This window comes from Octopus bimaculoides, chromosome 19 (assembly GCF_046866305.1).
Source record: "Octopus bimaculoides isolate indiv1 chromosome 19, ASM4686630v1, whole genome shotgun sequence".
Classification (NCBI taxonomy): Eukaryota; Metazoa; Mollusca; class Cephalopoda; order Octopoda; family Octopodidae; genus Octopus; species Octopus bimaculoides.
The window spans coordinates 42167464-42190131 of NC_142946.1; the positions used below are offsets into that span (position 1 = coordinate 42167464).

Consider the following 22668-nt stretch of genomic DNA (forward strand, 5'->3'; position numbering starts at 1 on the left):
TTACTATATATATATATATATATATATATATATATATATAAACATAGCCAGAATCCTAGTAGGCTTAAAACGTAAAATAAGCTGGAGACTTAATTTCAGCATAGAAGCAAATGGTACTTAATGTATTTTGGTAATGACTCTTCATTTACATTTTTTTAATATTGTAATTGGTGACCAATGGCCTCATTAAATGCAGGTTTCTAATGATCCAATCACTGATTCACAACATTTCTGATAGTGAAAGGGACAAGGGTGTATCTGTAATTTGTTGTAGAACAATTATCAGAAGGGATGTTTCTCTAAAAGGGAAGGACACACACATTCACACATGCACTCACACTCATACACGCTCACACACATATACACACACGTACACATATGCACATACACATACACATACAACATGAAATAATTAAATTAAGATACATTTATTAAACCTTATTTGAGATTATGATTAATTTACTGATATGTTTTTAACTTTTTTTCTTCTAATTTACCAAACCCACAGGGGAACATGAAGTCAGTGTCACATACGGTGGCAACCCTATCAAAAACAGTCCATTCCAAGTGAAGTGCTATGATGCAAGTCTTGTAAAAGTCTCTGAAATTCCTCAAGGAATTGTTGGTGTACCCTGTAAATTTACAGGTTTGTATTATAATTCTTCAGCATTGTTATTATTCTATTAATTAATCCAATCGTCATCGTTCAATGTCCGTTTTCCATGCTGGCATGGATAGAATGGTTTGACAGGAGTTAGCAAGCCAGAGAGCTGCACCAAATCCCATTGTCTATTTTGGCATGGTTTCCATGCTGGATGCCCTTCCTAATGCCAGCCACTTCACAGACTAGACTTTACAGGTGCTTTTTATATGGCACCAACACAGGTGCTTTATGTGTGACACCAGCATTGTTTTAAATATTAACATCATGGATGGGATGTTTTTGAAGTGAAAAGTGTGTGTGTATGTGTTTTTATGACAGCTATCAATTGTGAATCATAACTGTTAGTTAATACTGCTATTGTATAAACCTGAAGATTGCAGAAAGCATGAAAGTACTGGTTTTGACATAATATGTAATAGTGTAAAGTAGTAAAAAAAAATATATAAAATGTAAAAATTCGACTGTTGGAATTTCATTGATATATATTTATCTATACAATATCATGCCTACCTCTCTCATACGCCTCAACCCCCTTGGATTTAGGATACCATTTCCCAAGGCATATAAGTGACCGAGATCACAGCACCACCTCCAAATGGGACACCAGTCCGTTACAGGTTTAGTTATTTACAACTCAGTGGACTGGGCCAATGTGAAATGAAGTGTTTTTCTCAAGAACACAATGCACAGCTTGGTCCAGAAATCAAACTGATGCTCTTGCGATTGTAAATACAACAACCTATCCACTAGGCTACATGCTTTCACTAACTCTGAGGAAGTGGTAAGGGATGAGGGCAGGAACATGGGAAGAGGGGATGGCATTCAGCATCTGAAAAGAAGGTTTCAATGAGCGTTTGATAACAGACATGTCATGTCAGTTGTTCTTGCTTTAATCTACCATCATTCATTCATGTTAAAATTGCTGTTTCTGCAGGAAGTGTGTCCAACCCATGCCAGCATGGAAAACAGACGTCAAATGATGATGATGATGATGATGATGATTTACTCGTCAACATTCTTTACGATGTATAATGTAACAGTTTTGTTTTATCTTGTTTTATTTGTTTATATCTTTTGTTATTGTTTCCAGTGGACACTGCGTCTGCTGGGGAGGGTAATTTACAGGTGGACGTCTTTGCCGGAGGGAAACCGGTCCCTTACCACGTGAACTATTTGAATCCAAATCGATATGAAGTCACCATCCTTGCACAGCAGGCTACAAGGCATCAAGTACATCTCAAGTTCAATTCTGATCGCATTCCTGGTCAGTGAAATATTGCTGTTATTATAGCTAGTTTTTGTTGTTGTCATTTTTGTTTTGACCCTAGGTCAGTACATAACAACAAAACCTATTATCAAAGGCATTTTAGCCATCATATTACATATATATATATATATATACACACACACACACACACACACACATATAGAGAGAGCGAGAAAGATTGTACGTAAATGATGTATGTCTATATAAAATAAACATTTATATATATACTATGTAACAATATGTATTTGAGATTTGTCCTTATTTAATTCAGGGTGAATAACTCCCAAGAAGAATAAGTAAATTTGGTAAATAAATTATCGTTGGTTTTTTTTTGGGGGGGGGGGGGGGGGGGTTGTCATTCCATAAATTAAAACCAGATCCCATTCATTGTCTTTGTTATATAAGTACATACACCTTTTAGGGCTATTTATAGAAATTAGAGCTAACACTAATTGGTTACAATGTTTTGTATATGAATACATCTAATGTAAACAATGCAATTGAAGATAGAAAGATAGCTAATGGGTGTATATCCACATTTCAGGAGTTATTGCCCTCTTCTTCACCATCACATGCAACCCATTAACCATCTGTGGATTCATTGCTTAAATATAGCCATATAGCCATTAAATATAATGGAATCCAATTGAATTTTTTAAATTTCTTTGTTCTGTCATTTCAGGTAGCCCTTATATCATTGATTACTTGGACACAGCAGATATTTCAGCCAGCGGAGAAGGACTGGGCATGGTCTGCTGTCAACAGTCTGCTCTCTTCACTGTCGATGCCAAAGGGGCTTCTTTATCTGACCTTACCATTGAGATAACAGGTATTACTTTAATTCACAGCATGCCATAATTGCTAAAGTACAGTGCTGTATATTGGGGCGAAAGTTATAATTTTTTTTTAAAATTTAGTTAAATCAATCATATTTTAAAACATGTGGTGTCCTCTATAGGACAATTAATACAAGGGAGATAATCATATCTTCATAATAGTTGGTGGGATCATGAGTTTGAATTTGAAATTAAGGAATAAAGAAGTTGCATAGAATACACATATTTTAATTTATGTCAGCCTTGATTAAGTAGATCTATATTAAAGACAGTCAAGCCATGACCAATCCATATTTTATTTTTTACACATGGTATATTTAGGACTAGATTATCCAGTTTATCCTTCATTCCTTTCACAGATAGTAACATCATATAATGGAGACTTGGTTGTTATTTCTAGCTACTCAGGCAACCACATGAGGCTCCATCAGTAGCTCATAATTCATGCTGTTTATTACATGATTGTGTGATCAATAAAGCGTTGATTGATTCCATGAATGAATCCATTTTGTAATACTGAATTTTCTGGTGTTCATACCAAATTTTACAGCCAAAACCAAATAGGGTGACTTAGTGCACCAAAACAACTTTGAGAGACTAAAAATTTCATGTGAAATACAGCAGAGTTGAGAAAAACAGTACCAAAGTTTGAATGTTTACATGTCTATACTATATACTACATTGACTTCTGCCTGAAAATACAGTGCAATTTCCAAATGATAGAGACCCAATCATACAGTGAAGAAAAGAATCGAGCAGCAGACTCACTTCATGAAATAATAATAATAAAAAAATTCAATAGATTCTTTAAGACTTACAATTCACATTATCAATTGAGAATAACATTTTCTAACACATCAATATTTTTTTGTCTTTTTAAATTAATAATTTTGTAAATGACATTTGCAATGAATATAAATAATCCAGGAAACTAAATTTTAATTTCAAATATATGGTGGACCCTAGTGGCAAGTTAGTAAATGGGAGATAATCATTTCTTGCTAAATCTTGGTAGGATTAGAAATTTGAATTTAGAATTGAGAAACAAAGAAGATACATAAAACATACAGATTTGATTGATTTTGCTTATTTATTACAAAGATCTCAATTTTTCCATTTAATTTTATTTTCTGTGTTTTTTTCTATATCTGTTTTATTTTTTTTTATTTGTGCATGATATGGGTGTAATGTAGATGTTTTGCACATCTTTCAAACAGTGCTGGTATATTGTGCATGTTGTGTGCAGCATGAATTCAAGCAAAGCAAAGCGCAAAAATTGCATGTCATTAGCGGCGATCAATAAAGAGGCTTGTATTTTCTTATCTGTAAACTATCTTTGAAAAGTACCCCCTCTCCCAATTCCCTCTCCCCTCTCTCTTTCTCTCTCATCTATATATATATATATGGTGGGGTGTATTACATATTATATGTAATAAATCCATGTATTACCTATAATCATTATTTCTCTCGCTCTCTCTCTCATTCTATAATTATTAATTATAATGATTTCTTACTAAAAAATTAATCATAAATTTAATCATGGACATAACACAAAATAACATAATATTTTCAAGAATATTAATGTGGCTCACACACTAAACACAGGCTTCAACCAATCATGTCTACAGTTTCCTTGTTAGGTATTTACCATTGTCTTGTTCTGTGGTGCCTATCATTTTGATAATAGAACTAACACCAGGTATAGTAATCATATCTTTGTCTTGGGAGCAAAACTGATCTTGGTTAGAAAGAAGTCAGGTAGTGTTAATATAATTATCCTAAAACACCTGTAAACCTTTCAGTACCAATCCACCTCAGATTACTCCTGGTTCTATAATAGCAATTTCTTTATATTAAAGCAATCTAAATTAAAACCCTCAGCCAAAATTTCATGTCAATTTATGTTCCTTATTTCTTTACTGCCCACAAGGGGCTACACACAGGGGGGACAAACAAGGACAGGCAAACGGATTAAGTCGATTATATCGACCCCAGTGCGTAACTGGTACTTAATTTATCAACCCCAAAAGGATGAAAGGCAAAGTCGACCACGGCGGAATTTGAACTCAGAACTTAGTGGCAGACGAAATACCGCTAGGCATTTCGCCCAGTATGCTAACGTTTCTGCTAGCTCGCCGCCTTGAGCTGGCAATTTATGTTCTAAACATCAACTTAACCCATTAACTGCCAAATTTTTTTTTTCATATTTTTTGGCTTTGCCGGGTGTCTTAGGAGTTAAAATAATACATAGTATTTAAATTTTCTTCATTTGTGAATTATTTAGGCAGAACTTGAACTCAGAATGTAACAATAATAATAATAATAATAATAATAATAATAATAATCAAGGTATGAAATGAGGATAACTTTTAATGTCCAAGAGTTAGTTAATACAGGTAACCACTACTTCAAAATTCAATACAGAGTGATATAAAGTAATGAAGTTTAGGTATTAATGAAGATGTGTGACTTATGTACAGCAATAGATCAAAGGTGAATGTTAGAATGACAGCATAATTATGAATCCATATTAGTTTGTTGGGACAGCTCTGAATTTTTCAATCTCAGGAAAAAACTGGACTCAGAACTGCAAGTTATCAAAACACTCAGCTGTTATACAGTGTTCCTGCTGCTTAAAATGTTGAACTTTACTCAGTTGTAGATGCAATTGGAAAGTAGACTGGGATGTTGAGAGTTTAATGACACACCAAGTACCGGTTGGTATTTCACTGAATCGTGTGTAACTGGAAAGGCCTGCAACAGTCAGGGGAATTTTTTTCCCTTCTCCTTTGGCTACCTTATAAAAATGAAGTAGCTCTATCATTACCAGTCATAAGCACAACTAAGTTAAAAATCATACGAATTTCCAAATTTCAAGGATCCATGGATCTGATGCTTGTCTCTAATTTCTGTAGATTTAAGAGGATGAGACATAAATCTCCCTTTGGATAGGACCCTGGTTTATCACAGGTGAGCTTTAGTATTTTCATCTGGGGAGAGTATGTCTGCTCACGATAATAGATTAGACTGAAAACCTAAGATTTTGTGGTTCAAACCTTGTCACTGGTAGTGATTATTCAAATTGCTTTGAATCAGTCCATCTAGATGCAAGTAGATACAGCAGAATCGTTTTAATTTTCTGCTGTAAGCAACAGTTACATGCTGCATTGTAAAATTGTATTAGTAAGCTTAATTCCATTTTGGAGAAGGATATATCAATTGCAAAAGACTGGCATCTAAAGAAAGACAAGATCTGCTTCTTTTATATTTTGAGCCACTAAAACCAATAATAATAATAATCACTAACCTTATGAATCTTGATAGTCAGTAAAAATATAGAACCTTGCCTCAGAGAGAATAAACTGCTTGGAATAGATTTGAACTCCTGCCCCAATTAATACTAGTCCATTATCTTATCTACCAAACCATTTCAATTCCTTATATCCACACTAATTCCTTACCAGCTAAACTACTTTCACCCCATCTGTTACTTTTCTTCCTGCATGAACCAAAATATCTCCTTCTTCTTTCATATTTCCCAGTCAAATGACTGTTTCATCTAGTTTTATGTTTAGTGGTTCATTAAACATTACATTATTTCATGCTATTTCAAAAGATTTAACATGTAATATTGTTTGATATAACTTTCAACAGATAATTTTTGATATAACTTTCACCAAATACTGCTTGATATAACATTCAACATATTATATTGTTTGATTATAACATCCAGTATTCATAACATTGTTTGATATTTTTAGTAACTGTAAGATATAATTTCTTTTACGTGTTAGTGTTAATAATACAGTTATTATAATTCATACTGTGTGTCATAGTTTTGATATATAACATAATTTGCTTTATATAATTTCAATACATAAGTTTGATGTAATTTCAACAAATCTCTAATGGTGATTTATATGATTAAATAACAACTATAAAATTGTATAATAGTTTCAACATGTAATAATGTTTTTTCATAAAATTTCACCAACTGTAATTTTGTTTGATGCTATTCCAATACAATTGTTTTCTTTGTGTAATTCTAATCATTTTAAGAGGCATAGTGATATTGTCTTATATGATTTCAACAAACATAACACTGTGTGACATAATTTCAACAGACATAACTTTTTTTGTATACTTTCAACAAACACATAACACTGTTTGATATATGCTGGCCGAAATTTATCTAAGTATAACATCACATTGCTTGACATAATTTCAACAAATATCATCATATTGTTCAATATAATTTCATCAAATGCAATATTGTTTGATATAAATTTAACAAGCATAACATTGTTTGATATATTTTTAATCATTATAACAGCATTTTATATGATATAGTTTCACATGGTTCCAAGAAATACAAGATAATTTATTGAAATTTCTCTGTAAAATAGAACTTTATCAAATTCTTTGATATCTCGTTAGTCATAATATTGTTTAATAACAAAAACAATATAAAAACATTCCTACTTTTTGTATTTTTTAATATTGTTAGAATTAATTTTACTGTTTGCAAACAACACTGTTATCATAATGTGTGTCTTTGTTTGTCCTCCCTCCAATGAGTGACAACCAGTGTTGGTTTGTTTACATCTACGTAATTTGGTGGTTTTAGCAAAAGAGACCAATGGAATAAGTACTGGGGCCAATTTGCTTGACTAAGCCCTTCAAGGTAGTGCCCCAGAACGACCAAGGTCCATTGATGGAAACAAGTAAAAGAGTTGTTTTGAGTTTCTTGTTTTTGTTTCTTCTTCCTCTCCTTCTTCCTCTTCTTCTTCCTTCTTCTTCTTCTCCTTCTTCCTCTCTCTCTCTCTCTATATATATATATATGTCATTTTATTTTATATTACATCATGAAATGTTGGATGATATCTAGAAAAAAAAAATGCTTTATTTTAATTATAAGTAGCTTTACAGAAAAAATCAACTTTACAATCATTTCGACAGACCATTGCGCGAATTTATTTCAACTGATTCGCTTTTCAATATTGGCGACCATCATAACACATAACAAAACATTTTCACACGTGCTACACATGTTCTAAATAACATTCATACATATATTGCAATAACACATCAAATTTATTAATACATGTTACATAACACAAATGAAATACAAAAACAAAGGGAAAATCTTTATAGAATCAGATTTTCCCCTTCATCAGTTTTGCTAAACAAATAAACCACTTTTTATATGTGTCCTTAATGGCTTTAATATTAATATTATATTGATATTATTATTGATTTTTGTTAATGTTTGTTTGTTTGTTTCATGTGGGACTGTGCTTGCTTATAGCTTTATTGTCAATGTAGTTAAGATTGTGTCATCTGCTTTGTTATAGTAAATTTTCTTGTTTATGTTTTTTTATAAAATTATTTTGATGTTCTGTATTAAACAGTTATATCTGATTCTATATATACATACATATATATATATATATATATATATATATATATGTGCAATACAGTATTATAGATTCATTTCAGCTGAGCAAAACTGGTTGGTAAAATCAGCTGAAACAAGTCTGTAATACTGTATAATATGAATATTAAAATACCAATTCTATTGCCTGATTTTCTGAATTAGAGATTCTTAGACATAAATGTATGTATGCATTGTATTTACATGTGTATAAACCACACCCAGATTTTCCAATTAAAATCAGATATAAAATAGTGTGATTAATATACAAGTAAATACGTGTGTGTGTGTGTGTGTGTGTTCTGTTCAGCTACCACAGGTATTTACTGTTAGTGTTATTTTTGTTTTTGTATGGTCTTTTATCATCATCATCATTTTTGTAGTTATTGCCTTTTGTATTGAATTGTCTGCTACTTAAATACATGTATTTTATTGTACTGTTTTAGTATTTTAATATATAATACAATTGTTATACTATTTCATTATTGTGGCATCCCTTATTTGCATTTGACATTTCTCATTTGCTATGCTTCTTCTCATATTCTTGCGTAAAATATAAACACTTTGTTTCTAAACCTAAATTTAAAGAAATTCTAATATCATTTCCAGAAATATGGTAGAAATACATTAAAGGTCCAGTCTTTGGTGATATGCCATTATTTAATTAAAATTGAATGGCTGTGTAGTTAAGAAGTTTGTTTGGTTTGGGGTCCAATCCCACTGCATGGCATCTTGGGTAATGCCTTTCTACTATAAGTCCAGACTGACCAAAATCTTTTGAGTTGACAGAAATTGGAATAAACCTATTAAAATATGTGTGTGCATGTGTTTTTCCTAATTTTGACCTGTGATAGTTGTAAACAAGTGACACTGTCGTCTGTTTCTTCTCTTCCATGAAAACCTGTCTGGTCATGGAATAATATTAATTTGCTTGAAAATAGATGAGGTTTGGTGACAGAAAGGGCATCCAGCTGTAAAACTTCTACCTATCCTCTGACACTGTCCCAGATGCAGCAGCTGAGAGGGGTTCAAATTAAGGGTCGGAATGTTACATGAGATTGAGGGTCACATAGCCCCCATGGTTCTCTCAACTCTTTCCAGATACAAACTGCCCTTTCCTCATGACATGACTATGTAACTGACGTTCTCGTGCACCATACATCCGGTGGTGGGCTCTGCTACCTTGAGGTGCTTAGCTATGGCCCTCATTGATCCTACTGGGGGTATCACTTAACTATTGAGAATGTTTCTTTGTTTTATCAACTGATTACATAAACTCCACCAGAAGATTTCCTGACCCTATAAACAAAGGACCTGACCATGTTCAAGATGCTCACAACCTCTAAGTTGTTGAGGTGGGCAGTTGGAACCACAAAATTGGTATATCATAATTCTTGGTCCCATTGGAATCAGCAAAATTGATGCTGTCAATACATTTGAAATAGAAATATTGTCAAAATTCGGTGCGTGTCACACTCTTGCATCTTCGGTGCATGTCTCAGTCAAAATTTAGCACATGCTGCATAACATTGCTTCTTTGGTACATAGAACATAACGTCACATTTTGGTTCCATGCTGTATAAAATTGCATCATGCTGCATGACATAACATTTTTGGTGCATGTTGCATAACACTGCATCTTTTCATGTTGCATAACATTGTATTTTTGTGCATGTTGTATAACATTGCACCTTTAGCGCATACTGCACAATATCGCATCTTTGGCGCATACTGCATAATATTGCACCTTTGGCGCATACTGCATAACATTGCATCTTTGGCGCATACTGCATAACATTGCATCTTTGGCGCATACTGCATAACATTGCATCTTTGGCACATACTGAATAACATTGCATCTTTTCATGTTGCATAACATGGCATCTTTGGTGCATGCTGAAATTACATGGCATCTTTGGTGCATACTTCATAATAGTGCATCTTTGGTGCATGCTTCATAACATTTCATCTTTGATGCATGCTGTATAATTTTGTGTCTTTGCATGCTGTACAGCATTGCATATTTAGTGTGTGGCACATACCATTTCATTTCAGTGCGTATTGGAAAACATTACATATTTGGTGCATGTTGTTTTATCTACAGAGGGAGAAAAAAAAATAACCCCCAAACCTTTTTTAATGACAGAATATGAAGGAAGACCTTACAAATGAGAGATGTCTCAAATAATTTTATCTTGTATATTATATTTTAATATCAGTTTTCAGTATTAAAACTTATTACATTTGTATCAATGAACTTAATAGTAATATATGCAACTTATATGAACACAATATATGTCTTTTAACATGTATAGTTATTATAAATGTATAATCTATCTTAACTAAAATATTATATTATTAAATGCAATATGATATTATTAAATACATAATTGTTTAAATTTTAATTGTAAATGTCATAGTTTAAAATCAATCATTATAAACATTACGATTTCATAATTAAATTCTTTAAAATTATTATAGTTAACTATTAATTATTACAGTATGTGAGTGGTGGACTGGTAGAATTGGTAAAGCATCCAAGAAATATGGTTTGTGATATTTAGTTACATAGGTTTATAATGACAGAGTTCAAATCCTGACTAGTTCAACTTGGTCGAGAGTTCAAATCCTGACTAGTTCAACTTGGTCTTTCATCCTTTTGGAAGTCTCATCATCATCGTTTAACGTCCGTTTTCCATGTGCTGGCATGGGTTGGACGGTTTGACTGAGGTCTGGAGAGCCAGCAGCTGGACCAGGCTCTAATCTGATCTGGATGCCCTTCCTAATGCCAACCACTCCGAGAGTGTTGTGGGTGCTTTTTAAAATAAATACCAGTCAATTAGCGATCTTTGTTTAATCGACTATTCCCCCACCACCACCACCACTACCACCACCACTACCACCACTATTAAGATATTTGTCTGTGCGGTTAAGTCAGAAACCATTAATTAATTATTACACTAATTATTAATTAGTTATCGATTTTTGTTGCTTAATCACAGACATATTGTTCAAGAGACAATGTAAACAAATACTGTAATTATACTTAGTTTAATTATATTTACTTAAGCCCTTTACTCCAAGCAGAGCATAGGCCATCAATGATTGCTCTCCACTGTTCTCAACCCTGGGCCATCTTTTTGCCCCTCTCCAATTGGATATCCCTGCCCTTACAGATTCCTTTTTGATTTTGCTGCGCCCTGTCATGTTTCCCCAAGGGAAAGCCTTCCCTACCCAGGTCTTGTTGGTTTTGAAATGCCAGCGTTGCTTCTGTAACTTTGCCTTTTTGTCTAGGAAGGGATGTTAACCCTAAACAAACCCATTTTTATCTCTGGGTAAAAGAGATAATCCACATTAATTTGGTTTCTACCCTTTGATCTCTCCAACACGGGGCTTGTGTTCTACTGGTATAGCTCTTGGGGTTATTGAGGCACACAAGCCAAAACATCACAACAAGGACTGGACCTTACAGTAGCAGTTTTATTATGAATTAGAAAGAAATTCTTTGAAAGCTAAGTTTGCAGCCCAGTTTTGATTACCAGTGAAAAATAATTAGCACCATTCTAAATATATTCCATCAGATTTGATTGTTAATTACTATTGGATTTCACTTCTGGATATCGTCTGAAGGAAGAATTTGTTCTTTTGAAGACAAAATAAAACAGCAATTTGTGTATTCACAATCAAATTTCCAATACTGACACACAGTCAGAAACATGGATGAAGGGCACAATCAATAAAGATCTTCCCCTTACAGTTGACTGGTAGTTACTTTATTGAAACCTTACTACCATAACCCACTGCCATGGAAAAATGAAATTCAAAGTTAGACTGGTTAGATTTGAACTCAGACTGTCCCGTAACATTAGCTGAAAATCAAAATGACTTATTTTATTTAGCTCTCTATCAATACTACCATCCACCACCACCCTCCTTTAATTATGATTAATTACATCTAATTAATTTTGATTTACTTTCATATCAATTATATATATATATATATATATATGTATGTATGTATGTTGTTTTTGTTGTTATTGCTATTTTTAATATTATTGTTATTAATGTTGTTTCCGCTGTTGTTATTATTTATATCTTTAACTTATTGTTTTCCTAATTTGTAATTAGATTGTTTTGGTTCCTAAATTATAATTACCATTATCTGTTTATTGTTATTATTATTATTCCGCCGGGGTCAATAAATTAAGTACCAGTAAAACACTAGGGTCAATACAATCAACTAGAACTCAACCCACAAATTTGAGACTTTGTGCCCTTAATAGAAAAGATTATAGTTATTATTATTATTATTATTATTATTATTATGGCAGTGAGCTGGCAGAATTGTTAACACACCAGACAAAATACTCAGTGACATTGTTTGTGTTTACATTCTGAGTTCAAATACCAATAAGATTCACTTTGTTTTCTCATTCTTTCAGGGTCAATATAATTAATACTAGTTCAGCATTGGAGTTACTGTAATCAAGTGGCCCCTTCCCACCAAAAAAACTCCAAGCCCTACATCTATAGTAGTAGAAAGAATTATTCTTATGATTTTGGTTTGGCTCAGGTTTGATCTCATTCCTAATAGGATTCATGTGGGTGGCGGGTTACTACCTGCATCAGATGAAATACTGCTAAGCATTTTGCCCGGCATGCTAATGATTCTGCTCACTCACCACTTTAAATAATAATAATAATTATAATAATAATTGTACCGTTTTATTATTATGAAGTTATTATTTAAAATAATTTGAATGGTTGTTTCTGGAGAATTTCTGATTTTTCTGTTCTGTTTTTACAGCTCCTGATGGGAAAGAACTGCCAGTGAAACTGAAGAACAAGGGTGATCACATTTATCAAGCAGAATGGACTCCCGTAGTTGTTGGTATGTCCTTTTTAAACCTTGTCATTTTCACAGATGCTCTTCTGTCTCCCACCCTTCTTTAACCCACAACTCTCTTGGCTACACTGGGGCACCACCTTGAAGGATTTAGTTGAACAAATCAACCCCACTACTTTCGTTTTTTACCATGAAATAATAAAAAGTAGGTTGCCATCAGCAGAATTTGAACCCTAAATACAAAGGGACTTACTGTATTTGATGGCATAAAAGACTTTTGGGCTAATTAGACCCACTCCAATTTCAGCTTTGCATATTCAGTGGGTAAAAAATGAGCATCAGGGACAAAATTAGCTTATGAGAAATCCAATTAATATATAGGGTCTGGGGTGGATTTTTCAAGACATTTTTATGAGGGGGGAAAAGCATATCTTATATGACATCAAATCACAGTATTGACCAGACCATCAGATGCTGTAATACACTGCTAGTCACAATGTGCTTCTAATTCTGTCTTGATCCAAATTGCTTAACTAAATCGTCTTCCCAGCATCGTGGGGGCCTTCTAAGAGACCTTTTGCAATCTCTTGGATACTGCCCAACAACTGCATAGTTCCATTTGTTGTCTGGGAACTTTGCAACATATCCAACCCAGCAAAACTTGTGCTTTCACTAATCTGCAATCACATCGTTCATTCCACTTCATTCTTGAATTTCTCATTTCAAATATGCTCCCTTAATGATATTGCTAGCATGGATCTTTCCGTGGCCCTTTGTGTCAAAGTTCCAATCAGTATTCTATCCTCTTCGTAGTAACCCACATCTCACCTGCTTATAAGAGCACAGGTAAGACAGTGCTATCAAAGGGTCTGGCACGTATGGTATTATCTAGACAATTAACTAAATTAATTAGACATTAACTAAATACAGCTATACTTCTTATCCATCACTTTACTAAATCTGTCCCTTTCTTCTCTATTAACTCAATTTATATTGACAAATTTAATAGGGTCTTTTTTCCTATTTTTTGACATTTCACCTTTTTATCATTTCTCTTACTTATAGGGGACCACAAAATACAAGTTGCTTATGCAAGTAGCCCCATAAAAAACAGTCCTTTCACTGCCAAAGCGTATGATGCTGGTATGGTTACGGTGAATCCTGCAACAAAAGGAAATCTTGGCAAACCAGTAGAATTTATGCGTAAGTTGACTTTCAAAAAAATTACTTTTTTGACATTTTTTTTTTATTTCTTTCTTTTGATAGTTTTTATATTTGAATTTTCATTGTAATTCTTTTACATAAGTCACTGGACAGTGGCCATGCTGGAGCACCACCTTGAAGTGTTTAATCAAATGAACGAATCTCAGCATGCTTTTTGGGTTTTTTTTAAAGCCTATTACTATATGTTCTATGACAGAATGGTTACCACATCAGACAAAATGCTTAACAGTATTTCTTCTCTCACCAGAGTCAGCTTTGTTTTTCATCCTACCAGAATCAATAAAATAAAGCACCAGTTAAGAATTAGGTCAATGGAATCTGCTAACCATCTCCCACTAAAATAGTTGGCCTTGCACCAATTTTAAACCACCACCATCATCATCATAATTATTATTATCATCATTATCCTCTTTTAATTTTGTTTCCATTTTTTGTTGATTGTCATCCCAACACCTAGGGCAAAGAAACTTACTGTATACATTGGTAAGTCATTAAAATAAACAAACCAGATTGTTCATTTACAAAACCATTATTATTATTATTACTAGTGGATGCCAGTAAAGCAGGAATTGGTAATGTGGAAATTTTTGTGTCAGTAAATGGAGAAACTGTACCAAACTATTTTAAGCAAGAAACAAAAGATTCTTGCTTCAGAATATCTTTTACACCACAAGAACCGTCCAAACATTTGGTCCATATCAAATTCAATGGAGATTCAGTTCCAGGTAAGAATTCGCTTGAAATCAAGAATCATGTATATTTTTGTTGTTTCTGAGAAAGAGAGGTGGGGGGGAGGGAAGAGAATCTGTTAGTGTTCTTTGGTTTTTGTGTAAAACTAGATACACACACACACACACACACACAATGATAATAATGTAGTGTGAATATTTTCATCTCTCCTTCAAATATATATACAGGGTGTTCAAAAAGTCTCTCCGCAGTAAATATTGCAAAATATAAATATTTATAAGATGGTAAAAGACTACAAAAAGAATATATTAGACTTTACAAGACTTTAAAAAACTTTATAAGATGTGTTGAAAGTGTCGTCCTTCATTTTCAATTTTTTACTGCCATGTGAGCACTTTCTTGGCTGATTTCCGCATGATGAAAAACATTCACTGCTGAGATACTTTTTGAACATCCTGTATTTCCGATATATTGTGTTTTCACAGGAAGTCCTTTCCCAGTCAGGATCCTAAACAGTGACCGTATCCATGTTTCTGGACAAGCCCTCGAGTTGGCATCAGCCAATACCCTTTCCAGTTTTAAGATCGATCCTAAAGGTGCCGGGGAAGGAGATGTTACTGTCAGCATTACAGGTAACTATTGTAGGATTGTTGCTTTCTTTTTTGTTTTGTTTTTAATTATTTATTTATTGGTATTTGTTTTAATAAATTTTTCTTGGATGTCACTGAGTTTAGGAAGTGATTTAATGAAACAAATCATCGTCATCATTATCATTTTCCTCACTGTCATCTTCATCATCATCATCTCACTTGACATCGTCACCATCATTGTCATCATTATTGTCATCATCATCTTTCTCATCTTCATCAGCACCATCATCATCAACACCATCATCAAAAATATCTTCTTCACGACTGGAATTGTCATTGACAATAACCTTATTACCATCATAATTGTCATCATGATCACCATCATCATCTTCAATGTTGAAGTTATCATCATCATCTTTACATTATTTACATTATTTACATTTGATGGATATTTGTCCTCAATTTGTTTGTTGTTAACACAACGTTTCGGCTGATATATCCTCCAGCCTTCATCAGGTGTCTTGAGGAAATTTCAAACCTGGGTTCTCATTCCTAAGGTATTTTTCGATGTTACTACTATTATTATTATTATTATTATTATTATTATTATTATTCAGTCACTGCCTGGAATCAATCTTGGAATCTTGGGGTTAGTAGCCCGTGCTCTTAACCACTACGCCATATGCCCATGGGCATATATCCATCAAATGTAAATAATTCCTCACTGCTTAAATATAAAACTGTATCCTCATCTCTATTGTCATCAAGGTGAATAGCCATAAGTTTAGAGCGCTGCATTCACAATCATAATATCATGAGTTCAGTTCCTGGACTGGGCAGTTCATTATGTCCTTGAGCAAGGTACTTCATTTCATGTTGCATTAGTCTACTCAGCTAAAAACAAATACTTTCTCTCTCCCCCTCCTGTTATGGCCCTGATGTTCCATAGAGTCAAGAATTGAAGGGCCAATAATGTGTTTATATCTACTCTCAGACACATCACAAGTTCCTTAAACAATTAGCAAAAACATGGTACAAGGTACCAAGAGTGACAACTAAACTTCAACCACCTTATCTGAAAATTTCTGGTTTTGTGCCTGCCTCAAAAATCAATATTATTTGAAGAGATTAACCCAACTGGAATTTAATGATTTTCAATTTATTGTATTGATTTCTTCTTTCTTTTTTCTTTTTCTTGTTTTTACCCTTTTTTATTAATTACTCTTTTTTAAAACAATCTGTGTCTCTGTACCTTATTTTCCAGGACCAAGTGGTAAACAAGTCCCAGCCAGAGTATCCGGTAGCCCCACTTCAGTTTACCGAGTGGATTTTACTCCAACAGAAATAGGTAAGTCTGAACACTTGGCAGGATTAGATTGTCTGTGAACTTAACTCGTTTCTTACCATATTTCTGTTGAAATACGCTGCCTCTGTTTTACTTAATTTTGACAGTAATGAAGAATTTAGGAAAATAACTTTGTCAGTACTGACCCATTATTTTTAGCACATATCTGTTAAACTGTATTGCTTTGCTTTAATTGATTTTGAAAATAATGAAGAATTTGGTAAAATAACTTCATTTCTGAAAATGGAATTTTGATGAAAGGTTTTTAATTTAGATCAGTTTGAAACAGGAAGTTTGTATCATGGACCCAAGGATGGTCTTTGGCAGGTTTGTAACAAAAGGGTTAACTATCTGTACTAAAGTGTAATGGACAAAAAGAATTGGTAGAGCATTGAACAATGTGACTTGTGGTATTTAAGCAGATTGATGAAATTGGTAGAGCATCAGAGAGATTGTCTTATGGTATTTGGTTTAGCTCTTTAATATTCTGAATTCAAAACCTGTTAGGGTTAACCTTTTCCTTTGAATACAGAGCTGTCAAGCACTTTGGCTAAAATCATTTTGCCTGTCTACCTACAACTGGCAGAAAAGGAAGGATACAGTAAAATATTGCAGGTCTGAGATATCACCAGAAAGTCTAAGATGTTCCCCACTGAAGTGGCCTTTCATCATAAATTGGATTTAGGGCCTAAAAGAAAATCAACATAAATGCCTGTAATTCATTCTGTAATGGCTGACATGATTTTAAATAATAGCAGAAACCATTCCACTTTTATGACACAGTATTTAATGCTTGGATTTTCACTTGTGGCAGATAGCCTTGACAGTGGCACATGTTTGTGTGAAGGTGCATGGCTCAGTAGTTAGAGCATCAGGATCCCAATCATGAGGTAGTGAGTTCGATCCCCAGACTAGGCTGTGTTGTGTTGTTTTCTTGAGCAAGGAACTTTATTTCACGTAGGTCCAGTTGATTCAGCTGTAGGAATGGGTTGTGACCTCACTGGTGCCAAGCTGTATCAGTCTTTGCTTTTCCCTTTGATAACTTCGGTGGAAAGGAGAGTGGGGACTGGTATGCATGGGCGACTGCTGGTCTTCCACCAGCAACTTTGCCCGGACTTGTGCCTCAGAGGGTAACTTTGTAGGTACAATCCCATGGTCATTCATGACCGAAAGGGGTCTTTACCACAGACAGACAGACAGATACTTCGTTTAACATTATAATTAATTTTTTAAGGGTGTATACATAACACATATTAACATTTCTTTCAGGTAAACACACAATCACAGTATGCTACGATGATGTTGAGATAAAAGGTAGCCCTTTCTATTGCAATGTCTTTGATGCCAATTTATCAATCGTGAAAGGATCTTCCAGAGCCTATTTGAACAGAAGTATAACCATTCTTGGTAAGTATCCTTCTACTGATACACAACCATGTTATCAATCAATCTAGGATTGAGATAAGGAACAACTGCTTATAGGATACTGATTTAATAATGATTAAAATTTGGAGATCAATTAATCTTGTCTTTATAACATCCTGTGTTTTTAACCCATTACTGCATGGTAACTGGGTACGTGAGGTTCCACGCATGTGCACTTGAAACCAATTAACTTGTTTTTAATAGTAGGGTACGTTTCAGAATTGTCCGCATTTCATATGATATAGTACACACATTTTATTGTTGCTGGCCGATAGAAGGAGGTTGTGAGAACTGATTTGCATATAATTAGCATGTTACATTACCAGCGAAAATTTTATCAGTGCAGAAAAATAAAACAACCCACATTATTCATATGACATACAACACAACAAACACTAATATTACAAGAAAAAGAGAAACTAAACCTAATGACAAAACAAACTGAGCCAGAACACCAACAGGAAGAGACTACACTCCTCCAGTCTTCACAAAAAACATGAACACAATGTTGCATACACCTCAGGAACACGGAGTTGTACCAGGTGATGCAGTAGAAACTTGCATGAAACTCTCAAAGGAGAACTTGAAAATAACAATATTAGTAATGATGATGATAATAATAATAATAATGATGATAATAATAATAATGGTGATAACAATAAATTTCTATTTCAGTTGATACATCTCCTTCGGGTGATGGTCACTTAGAAGCTGAGGTCAAATGCAAAGGGACTTTGGTGCGCAGTAATGTCCAAGATTTAGGGGCAGGCAAATATGAGGTAACCTTCACCCCCCGTGAAGCATCTACCCACATGGTCACACTGTTGTTTAATGGGTACCCTTTACCAGGTAAGCAGTTTCTTTTTTCACTTGTTATATTACATTGAGGGACTGTTTATTTACATGTACTATACTGGCCAAACAAAACAAACAAAATGTCAGATGAGGATCTGTCACAAACTCGTTGCAAAAGGGTGGCCATTGAAATAAAATGCTGGCAGATCAGATATATATATATATATATATATATTTACATATATACAGGCGTATGCTCAGAATGGACCAGAGACAGGATACCAATGGTTGCATGAAATTAGACGCTGCCTAAATAGCCAAAGAACATCTGTCATAAAACAGATGAAAATGAACTGTTAGTAATTGACTTTGCATGGACTTTTTCCAGACCACAGAAAGTTAGTAACAAAAACAAAAAGAAGAAAATGGTCATAATGGTGTTGAAGTGTTACTTTCCAGCTGACAGTCCAATGAGTAAAACAAAGAATGAAAAAATAACAGAATATGTGAACAAGTTATAAAAATGCTTCAGACCACATTACATTTCATTTAGTTATGAAGCTCTCTCACTCGTGTGTGTGTGTGTGTGTGTGTGTGTGTGTGTGTGTGTGTGTGTGTGTATGTGTGTGTGTGTGTGTGTGTGTGTGTGTGTGTGTGTGTGTGTGTGTGTGTGTGTGTATATATATATTAAATTCATTTGTTTTGTTCATTACGCATCCATGACCGTTATTTGAAACGACCAATCAAACGGATCCATGTGTTTTAAATTTTATATCACTTTTAATTGCATTGTTATTCCTTTCCCATTTTTAACAAAACTGTCCAATGAATGGGAACATGAAACTCAGAGTAACAGTCTTTTGCTATATTTCTGCTGCTTTTAAATAAAGCATATTACTCTACCTCTGGTATTTGAGTACTCTTTTTTCCACCTTGTTGCACATTTCATGTGCTTACTCCGGTATATATATATATATGAATGCGTGTGTGTGTGTAGATAGATAGGCACACATACAGATTACATAATCAATAAAATACTTAAGATTTTATGTAACTGCAATGTTGCCTTCTTCAAAACCAATGCTTTATATTTTCTTCAACAGGTTCTCCTCTTCGTACGGATGTCTTGGATTCCAGCAGCGTATCTGCAAGTGGTGAAGGTTTGAAAACAGCTCAAGTGTTTCGATCAACAGGTTTTGACGTTAACACCAATGGTGGACAAGAAGACCTCGATGTTACAATTACAAGTAAATAAATTCATTCAAATAGTTTTTTTTTAATATTTTTATTATTTTTGTGCATTGGAAGCATTAAGCTGGCAGAATTGGTGACATGCGGCACAAAATGCTTCGCAGCAGTTCTTTATGTTCCAAGTGTCAAATTCCACCGAGGTCAACTTTGCCTTCCGTCCATGATAGATTAAAGTACCATTCAAGTACTGGAGGCAATATTATTGACTAATCTTCATCCACTGGTCTTGTGCCAAAATTTGAAATCGAATTTATTTTAATAATGTTTTTCAGGCCCAACAAGAACACAATTGCCATTCAGCAAGGTGCAACGAGGCAGTGTCTGTCATATTGACTTTACCCCTCGAGAAGTTGGTACTTATACAATTGAAGCATTGATTGCAGGAACCCCCATTTCAGGAAGTCCTTTTTATTGCCATGTATTTGATCCTAACCTTGTACGCATCACTGATGTTGACCGGAACGGCAAGGTCCAGAGAGAGATTTACTACACAGGTCAGTCTAAGAGTCAGTCTTTCTGTTTTCCTTTTCTTTTATTATTATTATTATTGTTATTTAATCAGAGGACAGGCAGTGAACTGGTAGAATTTTAAGGATGTCAGACAAAAGTCTTAGCAACTTTGCTTCTGGCTCTTAACATTTTGGGTTCAAATTCCATCAAGGCCAACTTTGTCTTTCATCTTTACGAGGGATCAATGAAATAAGTACCAGTTACAACAATAGGGTCATTTTAATTGGCTAATCTCTCCCTCAACAATTTCAGTCCTTGTGCCAATAGTAGAAAGAATTATTATTATTATTATTATTATTATTATTATTATTATTATTATTAAGGCAGCGAGCTGGCAGAATCGTTAACACACCAGGTGAAATACTTAGCAGTATCTCATCTGTCACTACGTTCTGAGTTCAAATTCCACCGAGGTCGACTTTGCCTTTCATCTTTTTGGGGTCAATAAATTGAGTACCAGTTACGCACTGAGGTCAATGTAATCGACTGGTCCCCTCCCTACAAATTTCAAGCCTTGTGCCTATACTAGAAAGGATGATTATTATTATTATTATTATTATTAAGGTGGTGAGCTGGCAGAATCATTAGCATGCCTGGCAAAATGCTTAGCAGCATTTCGTCCATCCCTATGTTCTGAGTTCAAATTCTACCGAGGTCGACTTTGCCTTTCATGTACTGGGGTCAATATAATTGACGATCCCCACCCCCAAATTTCAGTCCTTGTGCCTATAGTAGAAAGGACTATTATTATTGTTGTTGTTCTTGTTACTTTGTCTATTTATGCTGTATTCTTCATTCACTTCTGTTTCCATCGCAGTGGATGCTTCGGGAGCTGGTGATGGAAACTTGGAAACAGCTGTCACTCATTATGGACGAACACTTCTCACTAAAAGAGAAAATCTTCCAAACAATAATTACCGTTTCTCGTTTGTGCCAGAAGACTCAGGACAATATGAAGTTGATGTTCAATTCAATAATGAAAAAATTCCAGGTAAATTATTTAAATTTTCTATATTTGGTATCACATATTGGGTCGATGGGAGATGGTGTAATGTTTGGAAGGTAATGGAAGGGTTTGCCCTTTGCAACATAAGGCAACGGTTTTTCAAAGACATGGAGTAAAACAGCATTGGTGGGTACAAACAGACACACACACGCACACATATTTGTGCCAGTGCCACATTAAAAGCACCCAGGACACACTATAAAGTGGTTGGTGCTAGGAAGGGTATCCAGCCATAGAAACCATGCCAAATCAGACTAGAACCTGGTGCAGCTCTCCTACTTGTCAGCTCTGGTTAAACTGTCCAACCTATAACAGCTTGGAAAATGGACATTTAAGGATGATGATGATGATGATATAAAACAGGCTTCAACCTAAATTCACTACCAAATTCACTACCAAATTCACTCATGTGGCATCAGTCAGCCTAGGGTTACAGTAGAAGGCACTTGCCCAAAGTACCAGGCATTGAGATAGAACCCGAAACCACATAGCTAGGAAGCAAGCTTCTTAATCACATGACTGTGTTGGACTCAAATGTCAGCAAGGTTTCTATGGCTGGATTGCCTTTCTTAATGCCAACCACTTTACAGACTGGGTGCTTTTATGTGTCACCAGCACTAGTGAGGTCAGCAAGTAGCTTCCAAAATAAGATTCTTTGATTGAGGTGGTGGGGTGGGGATTGTAGTATTGAGGAGCAATGGCTTATACCAGGCGTTGAGAGGTTAAAGTATGATTGAAGGACAGGAACAGGTGTCTCATTGTAGTGAAATTACATGGCCACCCCC

The 22668-nt window shown here is 34.4% G+C and overlaps 1 protein-coding gene across 1 annotated transcript in view; it reads left to right on the plus strand.

Moving 5' to 3' along the window:
* LOC106873036 (filamin-A) overlaps positions 1-22668 on the plus strand; it is a 36171-nt gene that overhangs the window by 632 nt on the left and 12871 nt on the right. The window contains exons 2-14 of the mRNA XM_089337523.1: positions 509-646; positions 1755-1928; positions 2614-2760; positions 13009-13092; positions 14113-14250; positions 14820-14996; positions 15447-15593; positions 16816-16899; positions 18166-18303; positions 18997-19170; positions 20220-20363; positions 20640-20861; positions 21695-21868. Coding sequence (XP_089193649.1) covers positions 2679-2760; positions 13009-13092; positions 14113-14250; positions 14820-14996; positions 15447-15593; positions 16816-16899; positions 18166-18303; positions 18997-19170; positions 20220-20363; positions 20640-20861; positions 21695-21868 — 1564 coding nt within the window. The 5' untranslated portion in view covers positions 509-646; positions 1755-1928; positions 2614-2678. The remainder of the gene's footprint in view (positions 1-508; positions 647-1754; positions 1929-2613; positions 2761-13008; positions 13093-14112; positions 14251-14819; positions 14997-15446; positions 15594-16815; positions 16900-18165; positions 18304-18996; positions 19171-20219; positions 20364-20639; positions 20862-21694; positions 21869-22668) is intronic.